At 40.7% G+C, this 19,485-nt stretch overlaps 1 protein-coding gene across 1 annotated transcript in view; it reads right to left on the reverse strand.

The window, feature by feature from the left end:
* Positions 1–19,485, reverse strand: part of PHACTR1 (phosphatase and actin regulator 1) — a 589,651-nt gene that overhangs the window by 51,489 nt on the left and 518,677 nt on the right. Inside the window, exons 9-10 of the mRNA XM_019628839.1 lie at positions 17,744–18,065; positions 1,177–1,424 (exon numbers count right to left, since the gene is read on the reverse strand). Of these exons, the coding sequence (XP_019484384.1) occupies positions 1,177–1,424; positions 17,744–18,065 (570 nt within the window). The remainder of the gene's footprint in view (positions 1–1,176; positions 1,425–17,743; positions 18,066–19,485) is intronic.

Below are 19,485 nucleotides of genomic sequence, written 5' to 3' on the forward strand. Positions count from 1 at the left end.
GCCGAGGTTGAGAAAGCCTGGTATGAAACATTCCATTCTCTGGGCAGGAAACAGTTCTCAGGGGGCTGAGCAGCTGCTCCTTCCACTTATGGAGGATTGAGGCCTGTGGCTGCCCACCCGGCCTCTGGCTCTCTGCTTGACATTATTTTGATCATTTCATTGCTCACCAGGACTCCTATCAAGTGGGAGGAAGAGACTGGGAAGTAGCAAGTCTGGGGGATCCCTCTGGATTTTATGTAGTAGTGCCAGTCTTCTTTCTTCCTCCACTGGTTTTAGGACATGGGCTTTGGAATAAGACCCAGCTGGCATCGAACCTCAGCACTGCCACTTAGTAACTGTGAGGCTCTGGGCAAGTCACTTACCTCTCTCTCCCTTTTCTTCCCTTCTCTGCAAAATGGAACAATAGTGTCTATGCCACTGGGTGTTGTAAGATGTAGAGAAGGAAGTAAGATCTTAGCATGTGGTCTGGTGCACAGTCTATAGTCAGTGCAAGGTTGCTATTACAAAAATAAATTTATCAAAAAGTTGACCAAATATTAGTCTCTAATCACTTAACTAAATTTATGTATTATTCATGGCCATAGTGACGGATTTTGAACTTTGCTTTATTTCTTCTCTTGTCTCTTAGCACATTTAAAGGCCTGAAACAAGAAATTTATTTATTTATTTATTTTCATGGTTCAATTGATTTAATAAATATAGATAACTGAAAGACATTTTATTACATAAAGTAGACTTTTTTTTTTTTTTCTGGAGGAGGCGTGAAACAAGAAATTTAAATTCAGGCCTTGTAGAGTTGTCGAGGTTTCCTTAGAATGAATTTGTTGCATACACAATGGTGAGCATGTATATTATGTAGAACTGGAAACTGAATGTTAGGGTCCCCGTCCCTTTCCTAAGGGAAGTAATAAAAAAAAAGGAAGAGCCATCTAAGAAGGAGCAGGTGGTAGAAGGGTGGTGCAATTTTTAGAGCTATGAGGATGTTTAGACAATGTTTACACTTTGACTTTACTAATGAAGAAACTGAGGCCCTAAGGATTAATTGAGCTACCTTGTGACCAAGGGCCAGTTGACACTGGACCCTGGAGTAGAACCAGAGTATCGGGCAGCCCCATCAGCGCTCTCGCCATAGGCCATGCCCCTCCCACCCTCCTTGAAGAGTTTGGCTGCACGCACTGGTATACAATGAGCCGTCATCGTCCTCGTCTTCTTCGTCCTCCTCCTCTTCTCTTGTGTATAAGCAAGAAGAGTCTTCGTAGTCTGATTCATGAGGCACATTTTCTTTATTGTCATCACATTCAATCACAACAGTTGGCACTTGTCTTATTTCCGGAAGGCCCAGAGGTCCTGCTTTTGTGACACCGTCACTCGAGTGCAAACCAGAGCTGTGGTAAGAAGTGGAACAGGGGACCCGCTGCTCAGAGCTGTGTAAAGAGAGGAGGAAAAACGATACTTATTCTAGCTAACATATTGCATAAATGCATTGGAACATTTTTAATACTCGATTGTTCAGTTCTAAGAGACAAAGAGTCTCTAGGGCAATTGAGGTCTCATTTCTCACTTTACAGCCAGACATTTTAGGACAGCAGAGTTTTTTGATGGTGGTACCAGGATGGAATAGGAAATGAGAATTTTAATTCCCTGTGGATGGATGGTGGTGATGCTAGTACAGCAATGTGAACATACTTAATGCCACTGAACTGTATACTTCAAAATGGTTAAAATGGCAAATCATTTTTTATCTTGTGTTTTTACCAAAGTTAAAAAAAAAATAAAAACACAAAATTATAAAAAACAAATTTTCACTCCACAAATATTCCTGGTGAAGATCCATATCTCCAAGTGCCAAAGGGAAGTTCACTTGCCATTCACACATCTCATGGGAGGAGTAAAAGGATAATTTGATGGTGAAGCTAGAGATCCAGGAAAGAAACTGATAATGCATGGGGCTCTAGCTTTCAAAGCTATATACAGCGTGACTGACAGGGATTGAGTGGTACAGACTGTTTGAAATGTCATGGATGGAGAGGTAGGGAAAGAGAAGAGGTGGGATCATAAGGCTGGAGACCCATACGTGAACATCAGTATGGACATCTTCAAGAATGACAGTGAAAGTTCTCTCCCAAGGATGGTACCAGACCCTCAGCAATCACAGATAATGATAGCCTGGTATCTTGTAGGTCAATTTTTCAGGAAGCAAGGATGATGATATTCTTGGTTTTGCCTTTTAAGTTGAGCCAACTCAGGTAGAATATATTTTTTAATTAAAAATGATTTTCTCCATAAATAAAAGCCATATAAGTTCATTTTAGGAAAATTAGGAAATGCAGGACATCAAAAATAAAGAAAATAAAAATTATTTTATTAATAGAGTCTATCCTAGGCTCCAAGATCAATTTGGAATCCTTTTTTATGACAGGCTTTGAATGAAGTCCAGCAAGAATAATGGGCCAGAAACACATAGTTAAATTTTTATAATTCTTTTTCAGATTAACTGGAAGTGGAATTTATCTTTCATTTAAGGAATTTCTAAACATAGCAAACTCAATGCATTTACCATCCAAAGGTATTTGAGATTCATAAAATAATAGCGTGTGAGGTTATACTATATATCAATAAATTTTACATTAGAATATTTATCCAAAAGAAAACTTACTCATAACATATGAATGCATGATAGTGTCCTCTGAAACTTTCAATTATGATTTAAATTATTGCTATTCTAATTTAAATTAATTTCCTTCCTTCCATTGTTTTCAAAGGGTTGTTTTGCTCTTTGTATTTTTCACATAACTCTTCAGTAACACAACTGGGAAATCTAGTTAACACATTATGAGCTATGATTTTCAAGGCAATGAATTCAACCAACTTAAAAAAAACCTCTTCAACTATGGAGTAAGATTAAATCAGTATTTACAAAAATATAGCATCTTATTAGACATTAGCAGTTTTAGGGGCCCATTTCCCATTGAGTTTAATACAAATGGCAGTGAGAGCAGGAAGGGGGAGTGCATGGTCGTCTCTGGGGTGGCAAATACAATAGTCAACTGAAAGGTGACTGACTGGGGAGTTACTGCTCCACCTCGTAAGGCGGCCCTTCCACTGGGCAACCACGCGCACTGTGTTCCAATTCTGCCTGGATTTCTACATTGGATATTAAAGGAGGTAAGGATGGAAGAGGCAAAAATGTAATTCCATGGCTCTTGTTTTGCCCCACCCCTGCCTTCGCCTCTCCCTCATTTATAGATTCATTAACAATGGTTCCTACAAAGGCAAAGAGCTGGGACTATTAGGTGTGAGGAATGAAAAGTAGCCAATAGATATTCATGTCTGGTAGGAAAAATTTTTGGAGGGGAAAAAAAAGTTGGAAACTAGAAAGCTCCTTAAGGTAGAAGGCTCTAGATTAGCTCAAGAGGATGGTGAAAGGAGAAATATTATGCAAAGGAAGACAAAAAATACTTACAGGCAGTCTGTGATAAAGAGACTGGTTTCTCCTCCCTCAAAGACATGTGGGAAGCGTGAAACCTTGAGTAGAATGAGATTATAAGGCTGATCCCCCAGCTGCTTAGGCAGGTGCTAGATATCATGCTACCAGCCCTGTTAAAACAGGGACCAGCCATGGTGATCAGCAACTGCCTGTTGGGGCACTATAGACACAGCTGGAGACCCTGCCTGGCTAATCAGGTTATCGTCCTGAACTATGTGAATCTAGAAAGCGATAGGATGTCTAATTTCCCAAAAGGATGAAGGTGTTTTCAAGGAAGCTAGGTGAATCCACCAAAAGGGGTTTAAAATATTCTATTAATAAGTATCCACTGACTGCCAACTTTGTCAGGAAAGGTGATGAGAGGAAGAAATTCAAACATTCATATGATCCCATCCATCTGGGAACTCTGGAGAAGCACAGGAGAGCAAGAAAAGACAAATGAGAGTGAAGAGTTAGCTGAGGAGACTGGGCAAGTTATTATGGGACCTCAGTTTGAGGAATCAAGATATAAATTCGAGTCCAAGTTTTACCACTTACATCTTTTGACATCTGTTAACTTATTTAACCTCTCTGAGCCTCAGCTTACTAGACTGCACATTTGGGTAAACCACACCTTTTTGTAAGGCTGGTGCATGTGACGTGTCCCACTGGCCATGACCTAAAGTGAGACCCTCACTTGTTATTTATAGAACTGCCCTTCCAAGTGGTTTCAAAACACTCAGTTGTCAGAGCAACTTTCTGAAACTCAGGTCTAGTTGTCTCACCCATTAGAACTCTGAATGCCTTCCCCATCTGCAAAACCAGTGCTCCAGCAGTGACACAAATGGAAATCCAATTAACATATCACGAGCTACACTATTCCAAGCAAAGAACTAAATCAATTTAAATGTAGCACCTTATTACATTTGGCCTCCACCCCAATGGTTGTGGGCAGGAAGGGGAACACCCAGCTGCACATCAGTCTCAGTAACGCTGGTTTTATATAGTGGAGTTGTCACTTAAAAGACCTGCTCTACATAAAAGGTCTCACAGCTAAAGAAATGTGAAAACCATTAGCCTAGATGCAGTCATTTAAACACAGCATGACAGGCAATGATTTGCGCAATCTGACCCATATTATGAACCCAGCCTCTGTCCCCATATAACTCACCCCTTGGTCATTCATTGCATGCGCTTGGCCTGGAATGGGCTCCCATTCCATCTTCATCTTGTTAGTTTCTATTTATCTTTTAATAATTGTCTCAGGGAACACGTTGCCTATGGGCTTGGGAGAGTCCACAATTGTGAAAACTGTGAACATCTGTTTGCTTACTATTTTTCCTTCCCCAGCCAAGCTGTAAGTTCCCTGAGAGGCAGGCACCATGTCTACTTCATGTGCGTAGCAGGTACCTAGAACCCTGTCTGACACTAAATGAACACTCAGTAATTGTTTCTTGTTTTTGCTGAATGAAAGAAATATGGCTGGAATCACCGATACTTAGGTGCATTTGTAAGTGGTTGACAAATATCATTCAAAGGGTATTAAGAGATCTTTTCAAAAAAATTTTTCAAGGAGCCCATCTGGTGGTATATTGCAGGGCTGTGGGTGCCCCTGACTTGGATGGCACTTTTATCAATGGCTTAACAACAGAAAGGACATCCTCATCAAATAGGTAGAAGAACTGAGGTAGACGAGTGAACAAAGCAAACATATACTGAATATGCTGTCCACTGTTCTAGAAACGTTCACATCCAGTATCTCATTCCATCTTTACAGCAACTCTGCAGGAGTGGTGTCATTATCCTCATTTTATTCAGCAGGAAATAGAGGTTCCGAGAGGATAATAGATAGGCCCATGAGGATAAAGGTAGCAAAGGAAGAAGGGAATTTAAATCCACTCTGTTTCAATATGCTATAACCAAAAATTGAAATGTGCTACCTGTAAGGTTGTGCACTTTGATTAAACACATGCAAGGTGGAGAGATTATGCCTTGTCAACAACATGTAAAAAATGGGCATTATTACTTTATAAAGATTTTAAATCTTACTAACCAGGGTAAGTAATAGTGTTCTACCTTGCTATGGTCAGGCCATACCTGGGATACTGAGTTTGAAGGACTCAGCTTAGACACTGGATGATAACGGTCAAGATGGTTAGAGGACTCATATGTTTATCTACTGTCATGGCGGCTTTTGCCCCAAAATGCCAAAGTTCAGTACTTGCAAGAAAGCCTCAAATATTTACTATCTGGTTCTTTACAGAAAAGGTTTTCTGATTCCTGGTCTAAACCAGTATTTCCTAAACCTCAATTATACCCATACTCCTTAATTATATTTTTGTTTGTGCCATATTTGAAGTGCATTTATACTATTATTTACTTTGTATTTTTAAATCAACACTTAAAAAAAACTTAAATACTTATTTAGCCTCATCTTAAGCAACAGTTTCTTTGTAATCATAGGTTTCATATGCTAATTAAAATAAGTATGTGACTATTAAAACTTTTATAAAAGGCTGTCCTAAACTTGCTTCATGTGTCACCAATGAAATACATATCCCATTTTGGCAAAATGATGGCCTAAACCAGATTTTCTCAATGGCAGCATGATTGACATTTTGGGCTAGACAATTCTTTGTGGGGGAGGGCCGTCCTGTACATTTGTGGATGTTTGGCAGCACCTCTGTTTTCTACCCACTAGATGCTAGTGGCATCTCCTCTCCTCTAGTTGTGACAATGCAAAATATCACCAGACATGGCCAAATGTTTTCCAGGGGTCAAAATTGCCCATTTGGGAACTACAGGCCTAGAGTATCCACAATGGCTTTGCCATGTGCTGCATTCTCAGAATTGTACCATGTGAGACTTCTAAAACAACTGTGGTATTATCAGGAATTTGCAGGATTCACTGAATGATGTACTGTCTAGATCCTATTCTCCCAAGTTTCCGACTTGCTGTATCTCAGGCTGTCACTCGGGCTGTACCAACAATTTGATGCTATTAGAGTTCCATTGAGTAAGATATTTGCACCCCTGCTCTCGTCCCTGAGCAGTTACCCCATTAACCCAAGAGCTCCAAGCTGACTCTTGATGAACAGCTTTTCTCATTATGTCACCCAGATTAGTGATTTACAAAATGACACTCTAGTGGCCTGAAAGAGTCACCACATCTTCCACTGTACCTCTCAAACTCCCTGAGGAAAAGCTGACTCATGTAATCAGACCTATTCTAGACCATTCATGTCAAAACTCTTTGAAATTAAGCATTTAGTTTGCTTGGAATTCAAGTGTCTCTCATTGAACGTGGGTTGTGTTCATTCTTCCTTTTCCGGGGGGCTGACTAGGTACCAAAACCTGAGATAAACATAAAGCCCCCCATCCTAACCTCCTATATGGAGCTTTCCTTAACTCTTATGGGACTTTTGTACATAACGATGATAAAAGTTAACATTTTTACTCCTTGACTCATATTGGACTACTGTATATAATGATGATAAAAGTTAACATTTTTAAATGCTCACACTGTGCCATGTATTGATTCAGTTCTGTCTCACAACAACCCTATTAGGAGATACTACCTTGATCCCGCCATTTTAGAGAGGGAAAATGAGGCACACGACCAGGTCACAGCTAGAGGGGTGCAGGCATTATTGAACACAGGCAGTGGGACTACAGACCCTGATCTCTCATGGATGTCACTACACCACTGCAATGGCTCCAGACCTTACTTTTCTAGAACACTCCCTTCTCCCCACCACCACTCAACCTATTCTTTACTGCTGTCAAATAGGTCTGATCATTCAATTCTTGCAATTAAGACCATTGAAGGGTCTCATTGTAAACTGGATAAATTCCATCTTCTTTGTCAGGGCACCTGATGACCTGGCCCCACAATTCCGTTCAATCTCATTTCTTACTGTTCTTTACTGTATGCCCAGTGTTTCAACCACAGCAGGCCACTGGCCATTTCTCAAGTACACTATGAAATTTCCTGCCTCCTCCCTCTTCTCCTGCTGTCATTCCACCTCAGAGTTATCCCTCAGGATTTGGCCTGAAGCGTTCTACTCACCCTTCAGGGATAGCTCAAATGCCATTTCTTTTGAACACTCTTTTCCGAGTTTTCCAATGAAAATGCGCCCCTTCTCTGTGCTTCCAGTCTCTGTTCTCACCTCTGTTCCAGCACCTGTCACATTTGTGCTGTGTGTCTAAGCATTTACCCCCTCCCCCCAACAACTGTAAGCCTCTCAAAGGTTGATTATTAATTATCTTTGTATCCCAGTTCTACTTTTGTGAATGGTTTTGGAACTGATGGAAAAGTCAACTCAATATTTGAACTGACGTCTCTCGGAATCAGTGTAGGTCATATTACATTTCCCATCATTTAATTCACTAAAACAATGATCCCTGACCCTTAAGAGTCTTGCTGTTGCAGGGAAAATATCCTTATGAAAAAAGAATTAGGTTTTGGAAATAGTGCTCTAGAGTTTTTTAAGAAGAAGATAATCCAAAGAGACAAGGAGCTGAGATCTATGCAAGGAAGGATGTCATGGGACCTATGTGAGCTGTGTGAGCACAGAAGCTATAACAGAGAGAATGCTTAAGGTTATTACATTTTCCAATTTTACACTCACAGGCCGTCAGGCCACTTCAGGTAAGACTGTCCAGAGTTAGGCTGCTTTGTAAGGTGAAGTCGAAAAGAATTACAAGAGTTCTTCTTACATAACATTTTATAATGAATTTAAATAAACACCAAAGACCTTAAATGATTCTACAGGGGGAACAATGATGAGGTAGCTCCAAATGATGCAATTTTCCTGACAAATTTAATGGGATGAGCATGCAAAACCTAAGAGCATTCCATCACATTCACAAGATGTTGGACAGTTGCACCATTTTGGAACATTTCCATTCTATTCACTACACCAGGGGGCTCCACAGCTCAGAATGAAGGAGCAAGGCATTTTTTAAAACTACGGTAGCTAACACACATGGTCCTTTATGTGTCCTAAAAAAGTGCTTTGTAAAATGTTCATTATCTCATTTAAGCTCCACAAAAACTTGCAAAGTTAGGAAGGGTATTATTATTTTTATGGATGAGGACATTAAGTTTCTGAGAAAATAAGTGAAGTGATCACAGCAAAGATGTGACCTTGTCTTCTCATTCCCGGGCTTGTGTTCTTTCCATTAACCATGCTCTTCTCCCAGAGAACCCTCATCATATTTTCTTGTATATGGACATGCTGGCTGTGAAATGCAATTTCCACCACAAATTCAAAAAAACATGGACTAATTATCCGTATAATAGAAAGCAAGGAGAACAGATGCTCATAGAACCCAACTCCTCTTTTGCTATAAATTTTGCTGTGAAGAGCCTTGAGATGGGAGGCTATTACAGAACACAGAGGCAGGTCTGAATTCTAGACTTGAGTAGTACAAGTTTCAGCACATGGCTGGGGGTGAGTAGGGGTGCAGAGAGAATAGAATACAAGGATTAGGCGAGGATCATTACCAGGCTGGATAAACCACCCTTGGCTAGTGGCGTGTCGTCAATAAGGAGGAAGGTGGTGGGTTTACTGTGGTCACATTAGTGCTGTTATTTCCTTGAGGACAGAAAGCCATCATCATTATCTCCTCCTCGTCCCCTGCTTTATCTTTCTTCAATACCCTGTCCCCACTTTACAGTATATAACATATTCTATTGGTTGATCATGTGTCACTTTCACTAAAAGGTAAGCTTGCCAGGATGTGGACCTTGGTTTGTCCGAGATGTTTCCCTCAGAGGATGGAAAACTTGAGTATCTTCCTCATGGGAAAAAAAAAAAATGAACAGGGAACAATAAACAGAAGTTTACCTAAAACAGGAGACCTGTTACTTAAAAGAGACCCACTAAAGAGAGAAGGATTCAGAAAGCTTGAGAGTAAAATGGCTGTCCTACTAAATTTGGTAAAAAGCATGCATTTCAAACTCTCTTCTTCATTATGACCTTATGACATGTCAGGGAAATAAAAAGCTTTATTTTCTCCCCTTTGTCATGTCTCCATCAAGAATAACATTTAATGGGTCTTCTGTTTGGAAAATTCAACTCTCTTCTCTGACTCTACTAAACCAAGTAGGGGACATGTAGATTGAGGCTACAGTGGCACCTCTTAGGTCCCCATTCCACTGCCCCCCATTTTCGATTATTTAAATGGTCACATGTTTCTAAGGAATCCCTAGACTTTAAAAATTAAGAGACTGCCTTAACCTTACCTTTCAAGTTCATTACTAGTGAGGGAGAGGCAGCTTATTTTTAATGATTCATAAAGACATGAATGCCGAGACATCTACAACATTTCAGGGTCATTATAACAGTTGGTCCCTTTTTAAGGGAGCTTTATAGCCATTGCTTATCTGCATAATGTGGTAATCTGAAGAGGCATAGTAAGGCATGTGACTCAAAAAATGGGTGGGAATTATAGGTTATCCAACACCTTTGACACTCCTGTGGGAAATCACGGGTGGGTTTTGAAACTAAAAATCACTGGGTATTTTAAATCCTTAATCTTCACTGAAAATACTTGGGACCCATTTCACCATCATTTCTAAAGAAGAGTGTGTATTAAAGAGATGTTGCTCTCTGGTATCTGATTTCAAATGCAACCACTGAATAGACATTAATCTCCTCAAAGGACAGAGAAAATTTATTATCTAAATTTATTATCAAATGTGACACTGAAAATGAAATCAAACTTCAAGAGTATCAGCTTTCGTAATTTAGTCTGCATGAGTGATAAACAGCGTTTTCAGAGGGGAGAGTGAACAATCAGCTGTTTTCTTCTTGGAGATAAAAAAATGTGTGAGAAATTATGCTACAAATTGTAGTGCCTGAGGCTGAAAAATGACAGAAATAACTACTGAAACCCAAGAAAATAGTTAATCAGCTTCATTTTAGGAATGCAGGCACACATTGTTTTTTGTCACGGCCTAGGATTAGCCTTCTGAGATAGGACACTCAACATTAGAGTTTTTGTTTTTTTATTGGACTTTGGTCAGCAAGAAACTATGTCCTTCTATATATAGATGAGGATACTGAGCTTCCCTGAGTAGAGAATGTGTTTTGAGCTTCTTTTTTTTTCCAACAGTGGTAATGAATTTAAATTAATTCATTCACAGCCCTTTCTGTCCTTGCAGGGACCAATGACCCACATTTTACAAATATTGTCTGGGGTTGAGATGTGATGAATAAAACTGTAAGACATACAGAGTCTGACCAACAGCTTCCCCCCCACCCCACTCCCCAGCATTCTCCATCTCTGATGGAGGAACCAAACAGTGGTGGCTTTTCCACACGACTTCATCCTGAGACATCGGTGAACTTCCTAGGCCAGCTTGGCTGGATGGTGGCGCCAGGAGGGCAGGATGTGGAACGAGGAGGCCTATGTTGAATCCCAGCTGGGCCGTTCAGTAGTTGTGCATCTTGGTCTTTGGTTCCTCATCAGTTAAATGGAAAAACCTACTTGCTCACCTCATAGGCTCCTATAGGATCAGAGAATAATGCTGGTTCTGTTGTGCTTTATAAATGTCCATGTTGGTGGTTGCTGTTTTAATTAGGGATGTACTTAAACGCTGGCCATTCATCATAAACCAGTCATTGTGAATATTATTCACTAATTTATTAGAACACTTCCTTTAGGGTTTTTATATTTTGGGCCTGTGAAATCTTCCTGGACAATGGTTTCCAAGAAGATCAAAGAATTAATATTTATGCATTGGGCAAGGCAGGATTTCTCTGATGTACAAATAGGAATTCAGGCACAGATTCTCTTCTTTTTGAAAACATGCTTCCTTTTTTAATCCTCTTAAGACTTCAAAAGATGTTAATGGTTTGTAATGGTCTCACCTTAACCTTCCTCTAACCGGTTTGCTCACCACCTTGCAGAGGAGAATCTGTCTTGCTCAGTGACAATACCTTGCACTGAAATCTCATCATGCCTCTTGGAATAGCAGTTAAACTACAAAACAGTTTCTACAGGCAGCTACTTACAGAAGATAAATACATGCTTTGAAATCAAAGTACCAACTTAAAGTAAAAGGTTGATAAAACTTTGACCTCAAAGGGTCAGGGACAAATGTCTAACCAGAATCGCATGAGATTTTAAAGAGATGGTCATCAATACAAAGAAAAGAACCTTTCCCTGGAAACCCATTTCATTTACAAATGTATGCCATTTGTATGATGATGAACAAAATTCTGAACTCCAAATAAATGCTATTTCACATTCAAAAACACTTAGGTACTCAGAGTTTTTATTCTTGGTAGGTTGCCAAGGTACCTCTGCTTATCATCAGGGAACACTCTTATTGACATAGGCCAGTGCAGTAATTATGTCAGACTGTTAAGGCTAAAAGAAACCCTGGGGATCATCTAGTTCAGGATCAAGAATTTGTCTTGAGAATTTCCTGTGACCCTTGAGGTCGCATGATGAAAAGTAATTGTCACCATGACATGTATTCATACTAGGATAATGAATGAATTGTGCTCTTTGAAAGGCCTAAAAATAATTATGGAGTAACAGAATTGTAGAGATTGAAGGGATTTTGGGGGCTACTGACATCAATTTCTTCTGTCCCATACTGAAATTATCATTTTTTCAATATTCTTGAAAGTAGTAGCTTAATCCTTAGCTAACAGAACGTATCAACTGAATTAAAGTGGGAAAGAAAAATTAATGACTGATTAAGATTTTAGGTCTATATTCCAAGATTCATAACAACTAGATCACAGAGCTTACTGCAGATATTTAAAATAAAAGCTGCATAATATTTGAAATGATAAAATGTCACCTTCAAAAAAATATGAATCATCAGTGGAGAAAAAAACAAATGAAAACAATCTAATTTGAGGAAACTAACACAAACAAACAAAATCTCCAACAAGATTGGATCAAACCTATTTGCAATATGCCTCTTAGGGGCACTGAAAATAAGCTTTGTGTGATGAACAGTTTTGCTTAATATTCACTGCCATTTATTGGACACTTACTGTTATGCCATCCAATAAGGCGACTGATTTGGATTAAGTCATTTGTTCCTCACAATCAACTCTAACAAGGTTGGTGATGTTATGACAGTAAGTCTCCAACTTATGAACAAGTTCCGTTCCGGGAGAACATTTGTAAGTCCAACAAAGTGAGTCTTATACACCTTTGACACAAATATACAATGTAAAGCCAAAGGTTGAACGATTCATGTTATAAGAATGAACGACATCTACCATCTTTTCACCTTGGTCCAATCTCTCAATTATTTTCACTTTTGTTTCCGTGGTTATTGCTTTGCGCTTCCTAGCAGTCCCCTCCACATCACCACTGTACACTATCTCACTGTACAGTAAGCACACAGCAGCACAACTGTGACAATGTCCGGCAGACACATGAGCTACTTCCGCAATTTGTTCTCATCTACGAATGTTTGTAATGCAAGGTACGTTCGTATCTGTGAAAGTTCGCAACTCGAATGTTCGTAAGTTGGGGACTTGCTGTATTATTCTTGTTTTACAGATGAAGCATCAAAGGCAAAAAGAAGTGGTACCTCTGCGACTGAAACACTGGCAGTTAGATTCTGGAACCCGTGCACTCAGCCATGACACGGGATCTGCCTCTGGCTTGGCCACGCTCCACGCTGCTGAGGGTAGCCCTGTGGCTTTTGATAAATACGGAGCCCTTTCAGTTTGCTTCAGCTGGTCCCTAGTCCTCTCCCTCTGCACCCCTCCCACCAAATCTGGTGAGCCAATGTTATATCTATCTAACTACATGTTATTTTTTAGTGTTATCAAGCAGGGTTCAGGTTAGGGTAATGATTAAGAACTTCATACAAATTAGAACAGATTTAGAATAATCTTGGGAGAACACAAACAAGATGGTAAAGGGTCTAGAAACCATCTCAATAAATGATTAAGTGAATTTGGGATGAAGGGGGAAGCCCTTAAGTAAAGTAAATAGTAGCTATGTTCAAAGATTCAAAAGTCTTTCACAGGAAAGAAAGGTTAGAAATAAGACTGGAGGGGTTATAGTAAGTAAAACTTTTAGCTTAATATAAGAAAGAACTTTGTAATAATGAGATGTTCTCGATAATGGGGTGGGCTATCTTACGACCTAGGTAGGTCCCCTCTCTCGCAGAGACAAAAGGGCACGTAGATAAAACACTGCAACGGGCAGTAAGCTAGTTGCCTAGATGGTTCCTTATTGTTATTTTTTTGCTTTAATGTGCTTTGGACCACTAATATATAATCTTATTATTCTTAGGAATATCTAGAAAAATTATTTGGCCTCCCTGCACAAAATGAATACAGAACTGAAGTACAGAAAACACTGAAAAACTGAAGTATACGTCAGCTAAAACAAGACCACCCGTTAGGAAATGGAAGTGCGAGGAGAAAGTAGTGAAAGCAGAGAGGAAGAGAAAAGTCAAGGACGGCTAATCCTTAGAGAGAGGGACCCAGCCAGGCACCTGGTAAGAGGCTTAGTGATTGAGAAGGAAACAAGAAACTGAAAACAGTTATCACAAAAGTGAATCTCAAGTCCAGAGAAACTGAGCTCCTTGACACAGTGGTCATAGTCGAAACTTTGAGAAAAATGAGGCAAACTTTTCTCTTTAGAAGGTGATAAGGGATAAAATTAGGACAATTACCACATTTGGTGACCAAAAAAAAAAATTCAGTGATGAAAAGGAAAAGGAAGTAGCCTAGTGTAAGGTGAAGAAAAAGGTAAGAAAAGTTTTAAGAAAGAAAGAGTAATATTTAACATATTCTAAAACTATCAGAAATCAAGGAAGCTGAGGATTAAAAAAACCAGTTATGTTTTATAATTAAGAAGTAATTGGTGATATTTGAAAGGATTTTAGTAGCATGAGGACCAAGATGTTAATTTTATTGGCAAGGAATGAAAGCAATGACTATAAATTATTTTTTAAGAAGTTTTGTAATAAAGATGAGTGAAAAATATGGCTCTAAAGAATTGATGAAATCATTTTTAATTGGGTTGTTTTGTTGTTGAGTTATATGAGTTCTTTATATATTTTAGGTATTAGCCCCTCACTGGAGGCCATTAAGAATGTCTATAAAGGAAATGCTAAAGCATATGCTAAACTATAAACTGAATGGGAAAAAAAATCAAAGAGCTATAGAGCTATTAGATAATGTTAAAGAAAAAAAAATCAACCGTGTAAATTTAAAGATATTATTGGCTTTATTCAAAGATTCATGATTCAGGCAGCATCCCATCTAGTAAACAGAAAATTTCTCCCACCTACATGGTCCCTTTTAATTGTAAGGTTAATTTACTCAAATTTATGGTCCAAAGTCAGACATTAAAACTGTTTAATTCTTCATTCGATTTTCCTGTTACCTATACTATTTCATCAGGATCAGACTGTAGGTCTGGGCTAATGCTCTACAGGTAACATTCTTTGAGATCTTAGGGTCTTTGTGGGCAGAATGCCTAAGTGTTCAGTAATATTTCTTCCTTCTTACAGTGTTGTTTTGGGGGGCAGGGTCACTGGAAATTTCCAGGAGAAGAGAGAAATAGTTGTTTCCCTCTGTATTAAACTTGGTCAGAACAAGAACAAAATCATGTTGACAGGCAACAAGAAGAATTTTTTGAAAGTAAAACGAAGGGTAACATCACTGGAGACAGCAGCAGTTCCCGCACTAAACTGACAGGTGGCCTGTGACCTTGGTCGGCTCCCAGATCCTTCCAGAACTCCTGGAAGACAATGTGGGTTCTCAGAAAAATCTCTCAATCTTTGTTTGAGAAGAAGGCCTCTCTTTTTCTAGAGGATGATCTGGTCAAAGTGATGTACACATTAGTTCCCTGTGTCCTGGGTGGTCTGTCAGAGCAACCCCGTGCCTTGACCTAGCTGAGAGGGGAGGCAGACAGAGGAGGTAACAAGAGCTTAGGGGTTGCCTTGGCTCAGCTGCCAGGATCATGCTGTCCTCCTGCCATCCTTACTTCCCACAATATCACAATATCTCCCTTCCTGCCTCCTCCACCACTGCCATCCCACATTTGTTCTTTTTGATTCATTTTGATAAAGAACCTGACCCAGTTTAGGTTAACAGACCTATCCATTGGTCTACACTCAGCTGAAGTGTTCTACAAAGACACACAGAAATTACTGCACTGAGGAACGTTGTGTAACTTGTTGGTTAGAACTTTCAACTGAATCTTTTAAAATGGCATGCTTTAAGTGGAGATATATTTAGCAATATCCTCCTAATACACTGTGATGAGTATCTTTCTCAGTTGATTAAGGCTCCTGAGAGACATAAAAACTGACTGGATATACAAGAGGTGCAGGGATAGGAAATTATGTTGACTGTTAGCTGTCTTTAGGAAAGCAGTTGTATGGGAGTAGAAAGAGCTCTGATTTGTAGCAGGAAGGCCCAGGCTTCAATGGCCTTGGCTTCCTCCCTAGGGCAGTGCTTTCCAAAACATCTAAGGGAAGGACCGTTTTGTTGGTTGGTTGGTTGATTTGCATATTTTAATTTTCAATCCATCACAAATGGATGCTTTTGTAAAATGTAATAAATTTTTAAAAATGAAACTCTTTTTCATAATAAGATTTAACAGACGTCAAATTGCTCTACAAGTGTGTAAAGGCTTAGTCTTTTTTCTGTACCTATTTGGTCTCAGATGGGCAATAAGCAGTTTGTAGACCACTCTCTGAGTAGCTGGAATTGGGAAGCTCAAGCAGCCTTCCTTAGTTTCTCTACTTACTCAGCCTCCCTAGGAAGTATGAGGATTAAGATGATAACAAAGGTGTGTAATTGACTAAAAAGTGCCATCCAAATTTTAAATTATTATTGTCCTCATTAACAATAATAGTAGATGAAAATGATGGCAAGTGCTAAATGCTTTTTTTCTTTTTAATGTGGCACAATCAAGTCAGAATTCCTGGTGACAGCAATTTCCCTTGGAATGACCAATTTCCCAAACACAGACTACCTGGTTGAGATGCAGGAAGGGAGACAGTCATTGAGTGTCAGGAAACGAAAGCCACTGACAGTGTCCATCTTGCCTCTGGCTCCCCGTCTGGTGATCAGCTAGGTCTCCCAGACTGTAAGTTTCTCATCCATAGGACCCAGTTACAGTGGTCACTAACCTGGGACAGGCATTCAAGGTCCCAGCTCAGACACACCCTTCATGCCAGATTGCCACTTTCTTCTTGTCATGCCAGGGAACTAAGTCAAGCAACATGCCTTGGCATCACAATGGGGAATCTCAGCCACCTCTTGGGCACAAGAGGCATGGTATTTGAACACACACACACACACACACACACACACAGGGGAGCTAGGCAGGACCAGCCTGAGAGCTCTCCCTAGGCGGTGGGGAGTCAGGGTCTTTATGAAGGTCCTAAGGTCTGCCCTTAAGGTCCTCTAGGCAGATCTCCCAGCAATGCTATTGGAAGCAAATTCTGGTGAAAGAGACGGCTGGACCAGTTATTGCTAAATATTAGAGGTTCATATACATCTAATCAAACAATGGAACTTCACTTCCTCCCTTGGCAAGAACTGAGGTGTACCTCCTCACCTTCCCATCCCTCTGGTTTTCCACCACTGCCCTGCCAGCTCTCATCTTTTCTTATTTTACATTCAAATTGTTTATTTTTTAAATTTCATAAAAGTAATACCTATAAAATAAAATAAAAAATATGAAATAGAAAACGAAGATTTTTCTCCCCATCTTCCTACCCTAGGGGTAACTACTATTAATGATTATGTGTATATATATATGCTTTCAAAAAATGTTAAGCTTTATAGAAATATAAAACAGATGGTGCCAAAAAATGTATACACATTTTAAGAAAGGAAAAAACTGCATTAAAATTGTAATACAATGAATGATGCTAGTATTCATTTGATTAACGCCGTCTTTTCAGCCAACATCATACTACACATTGCTACCTTAATTCAATTCAACTTCAAAAAGTAATATATAGATAACATCTCTTAAAATGTGTACATTTTTCTAGCACCCCCAGTATGTGCTAACATATGTTACTTTTTCTTTTTGATAAATGTGATTGTTCTATAGTTTGGCAATTGGCAACACTTTTTTTCTCCCATACTATCCTTGACATTCAGATTTTGGTCCGATTTTACTTTCAAACTTTTTTCCCCCAGTGAGGATGAGCCTTGCCCTGCATTCCTCCATCATGGTCAAATCCCCAACTCTTCATCTACCCGCTCTCCAGCCAAACCCTCTCCTTCAGCCCTCACCCTCCACCCCAGTTACCTTTCCAGCCTCTGCATGGTCATGGCCAGCGTTTTGTTCAGCTCGTCTATCATCCTGCAGCCCGAGGGGTGCATGGGGAGGGACCCCGTGGTGGAGGGGAGGTGCTGGCCGAGGCTGCCATACTGCAGCTGGTGCTGGATCTGGGACGGCAGGACTGTGTGGTGGTGCTGGGCCCCGCCCTGCTGGCCACTCTTCTGGGCTGCGTAGGATGCCAGGGAGAGGTCTGGCCCCCCTACAGGCATACAGATCATGACTTTCTTTGGAGGTAGCGGAGGCGACAGTTTCACTGGCAGACAAGGCAATTTCACAGGGGCGCCAGGATCTGCAGCAGAAGGAGGGGAGAGACAGATGTGAGCTTTGGGGGCATTGGAAGCAACTCAGAACACTGCACGTGTCCACCTTGGGACACTGGCCATTGAGGAGCCCTGAGATAAAATGCACCCACTGAAGACACGAGCAGAGTGAGTGCTACTCAACAAGCACCCACCATCTCTTGTTTCCTGCCTAAAGTATGTTGGCTTCAAGGCCCCTTAGGGACTCAGACATCGGTGGTGTCTGTCACATGGCTGTCAGGCTGGCGCTCACCAGCAGCAGGAATGTGGAATGAACACAATGCACTCTTCTGCTCATGGAAACCCATGGACCTTCAAAGAGACCTCTTCCAGGATAGGCCATGATGCCTACAATTTGGCCATTGTAACGTGAACATATCCTTTCAGTTGGCACTTCCTAACAGGCATGAGATTAGAAGCTAGCCCTAGATCCAAGTCCACTAACAACATATCCCTCCACAAGTGACTTTAATGCTGCCAACCTCCATTCCCTCACCTGTAACCTGGGGATGATCAGTCCGCTGGGAGAAAGCTTTGCGAGGATTCGCTGTCACAGAGAGGGCTCAGGTACCTCATGTGGGGGCAAAGTGAGAGCACAGTGGCTGGGCTGGCCTGCCCACTGATGTGGCATCCATGAAAAACTGTAGGGAGGCTCCCACAGGCCCTCCGGGGGCCTGGTGGAACGGGCACACACCCAACCCACTGGTTCTATGACAGTGACACTGAAGCTTCTCAGAGCACTGCAGGGTTCGACTCTTTGTCTTTGAGGCCTTAGATTTTCTGCCAACTATGTGTCTGCTTTGAGTGTGGCCTTCTTCTAGTTTAACTGCCACAGTCCTGCTACAATGACATTCATAGAGCACAAATCGGATCACATTACTTCTCATTTTAAAACCTACCAATGGCCTAGGAATAAAGCCCAACTTCCTGTCACATCAGTCAAGGCTTCCATGGTCTGCTTGCCTTTCTGTTCATCTCCTCAGGTCCACATGTCACTTCTATGAAGTCTGCTCTGTTTCCTCCAATTGGAAATAACCTCTCCCATCTTACTTCTGATCCGAGTCTCTGCTACGACATGTACTACTTTTCTCCTGTGGATTCTACGTATTTGCTCACCCACAAATCCAGTCTCCACCCTCAGCTAAGACCTACCAGACAGCCTTTGTCCCTCACATTCTCCATCAGGGCTGCTGCGATCTTCCCCGGCTCCCCACCCTCAGGGGTCACCTCTTCTATTTCACAGAGAAACCCGAATGTAAGCACTCAAGGCCCCTCTTCCCTTTGGATCCGGCCTTTTTCTCACCTTTACCCACAGGCATCCAGCCTCATTCCTGGTCTGTTGAGTCCCCCAAACCACCCAATGTTTCCTTCCCCTAGGCCTTTGTTATTGGGTGTTTGGAAAAGTCATGA

Source organism: Hipposideros armiger, unplaced genomic scaffold, assembly GCF_001890085.2.
Source record: "Hipposideros armiger isolate ML-2016 unplaced genomic scaffold, ASM189008v1 scaffold_812, whole genome shotgun sequence".
Lineage (NCBI taxonomy): Eukaryota > Metazoa > Chordata > Mammalia > Chiroptera > Hipposideridae > Hipposideros > Hipposideros armiger.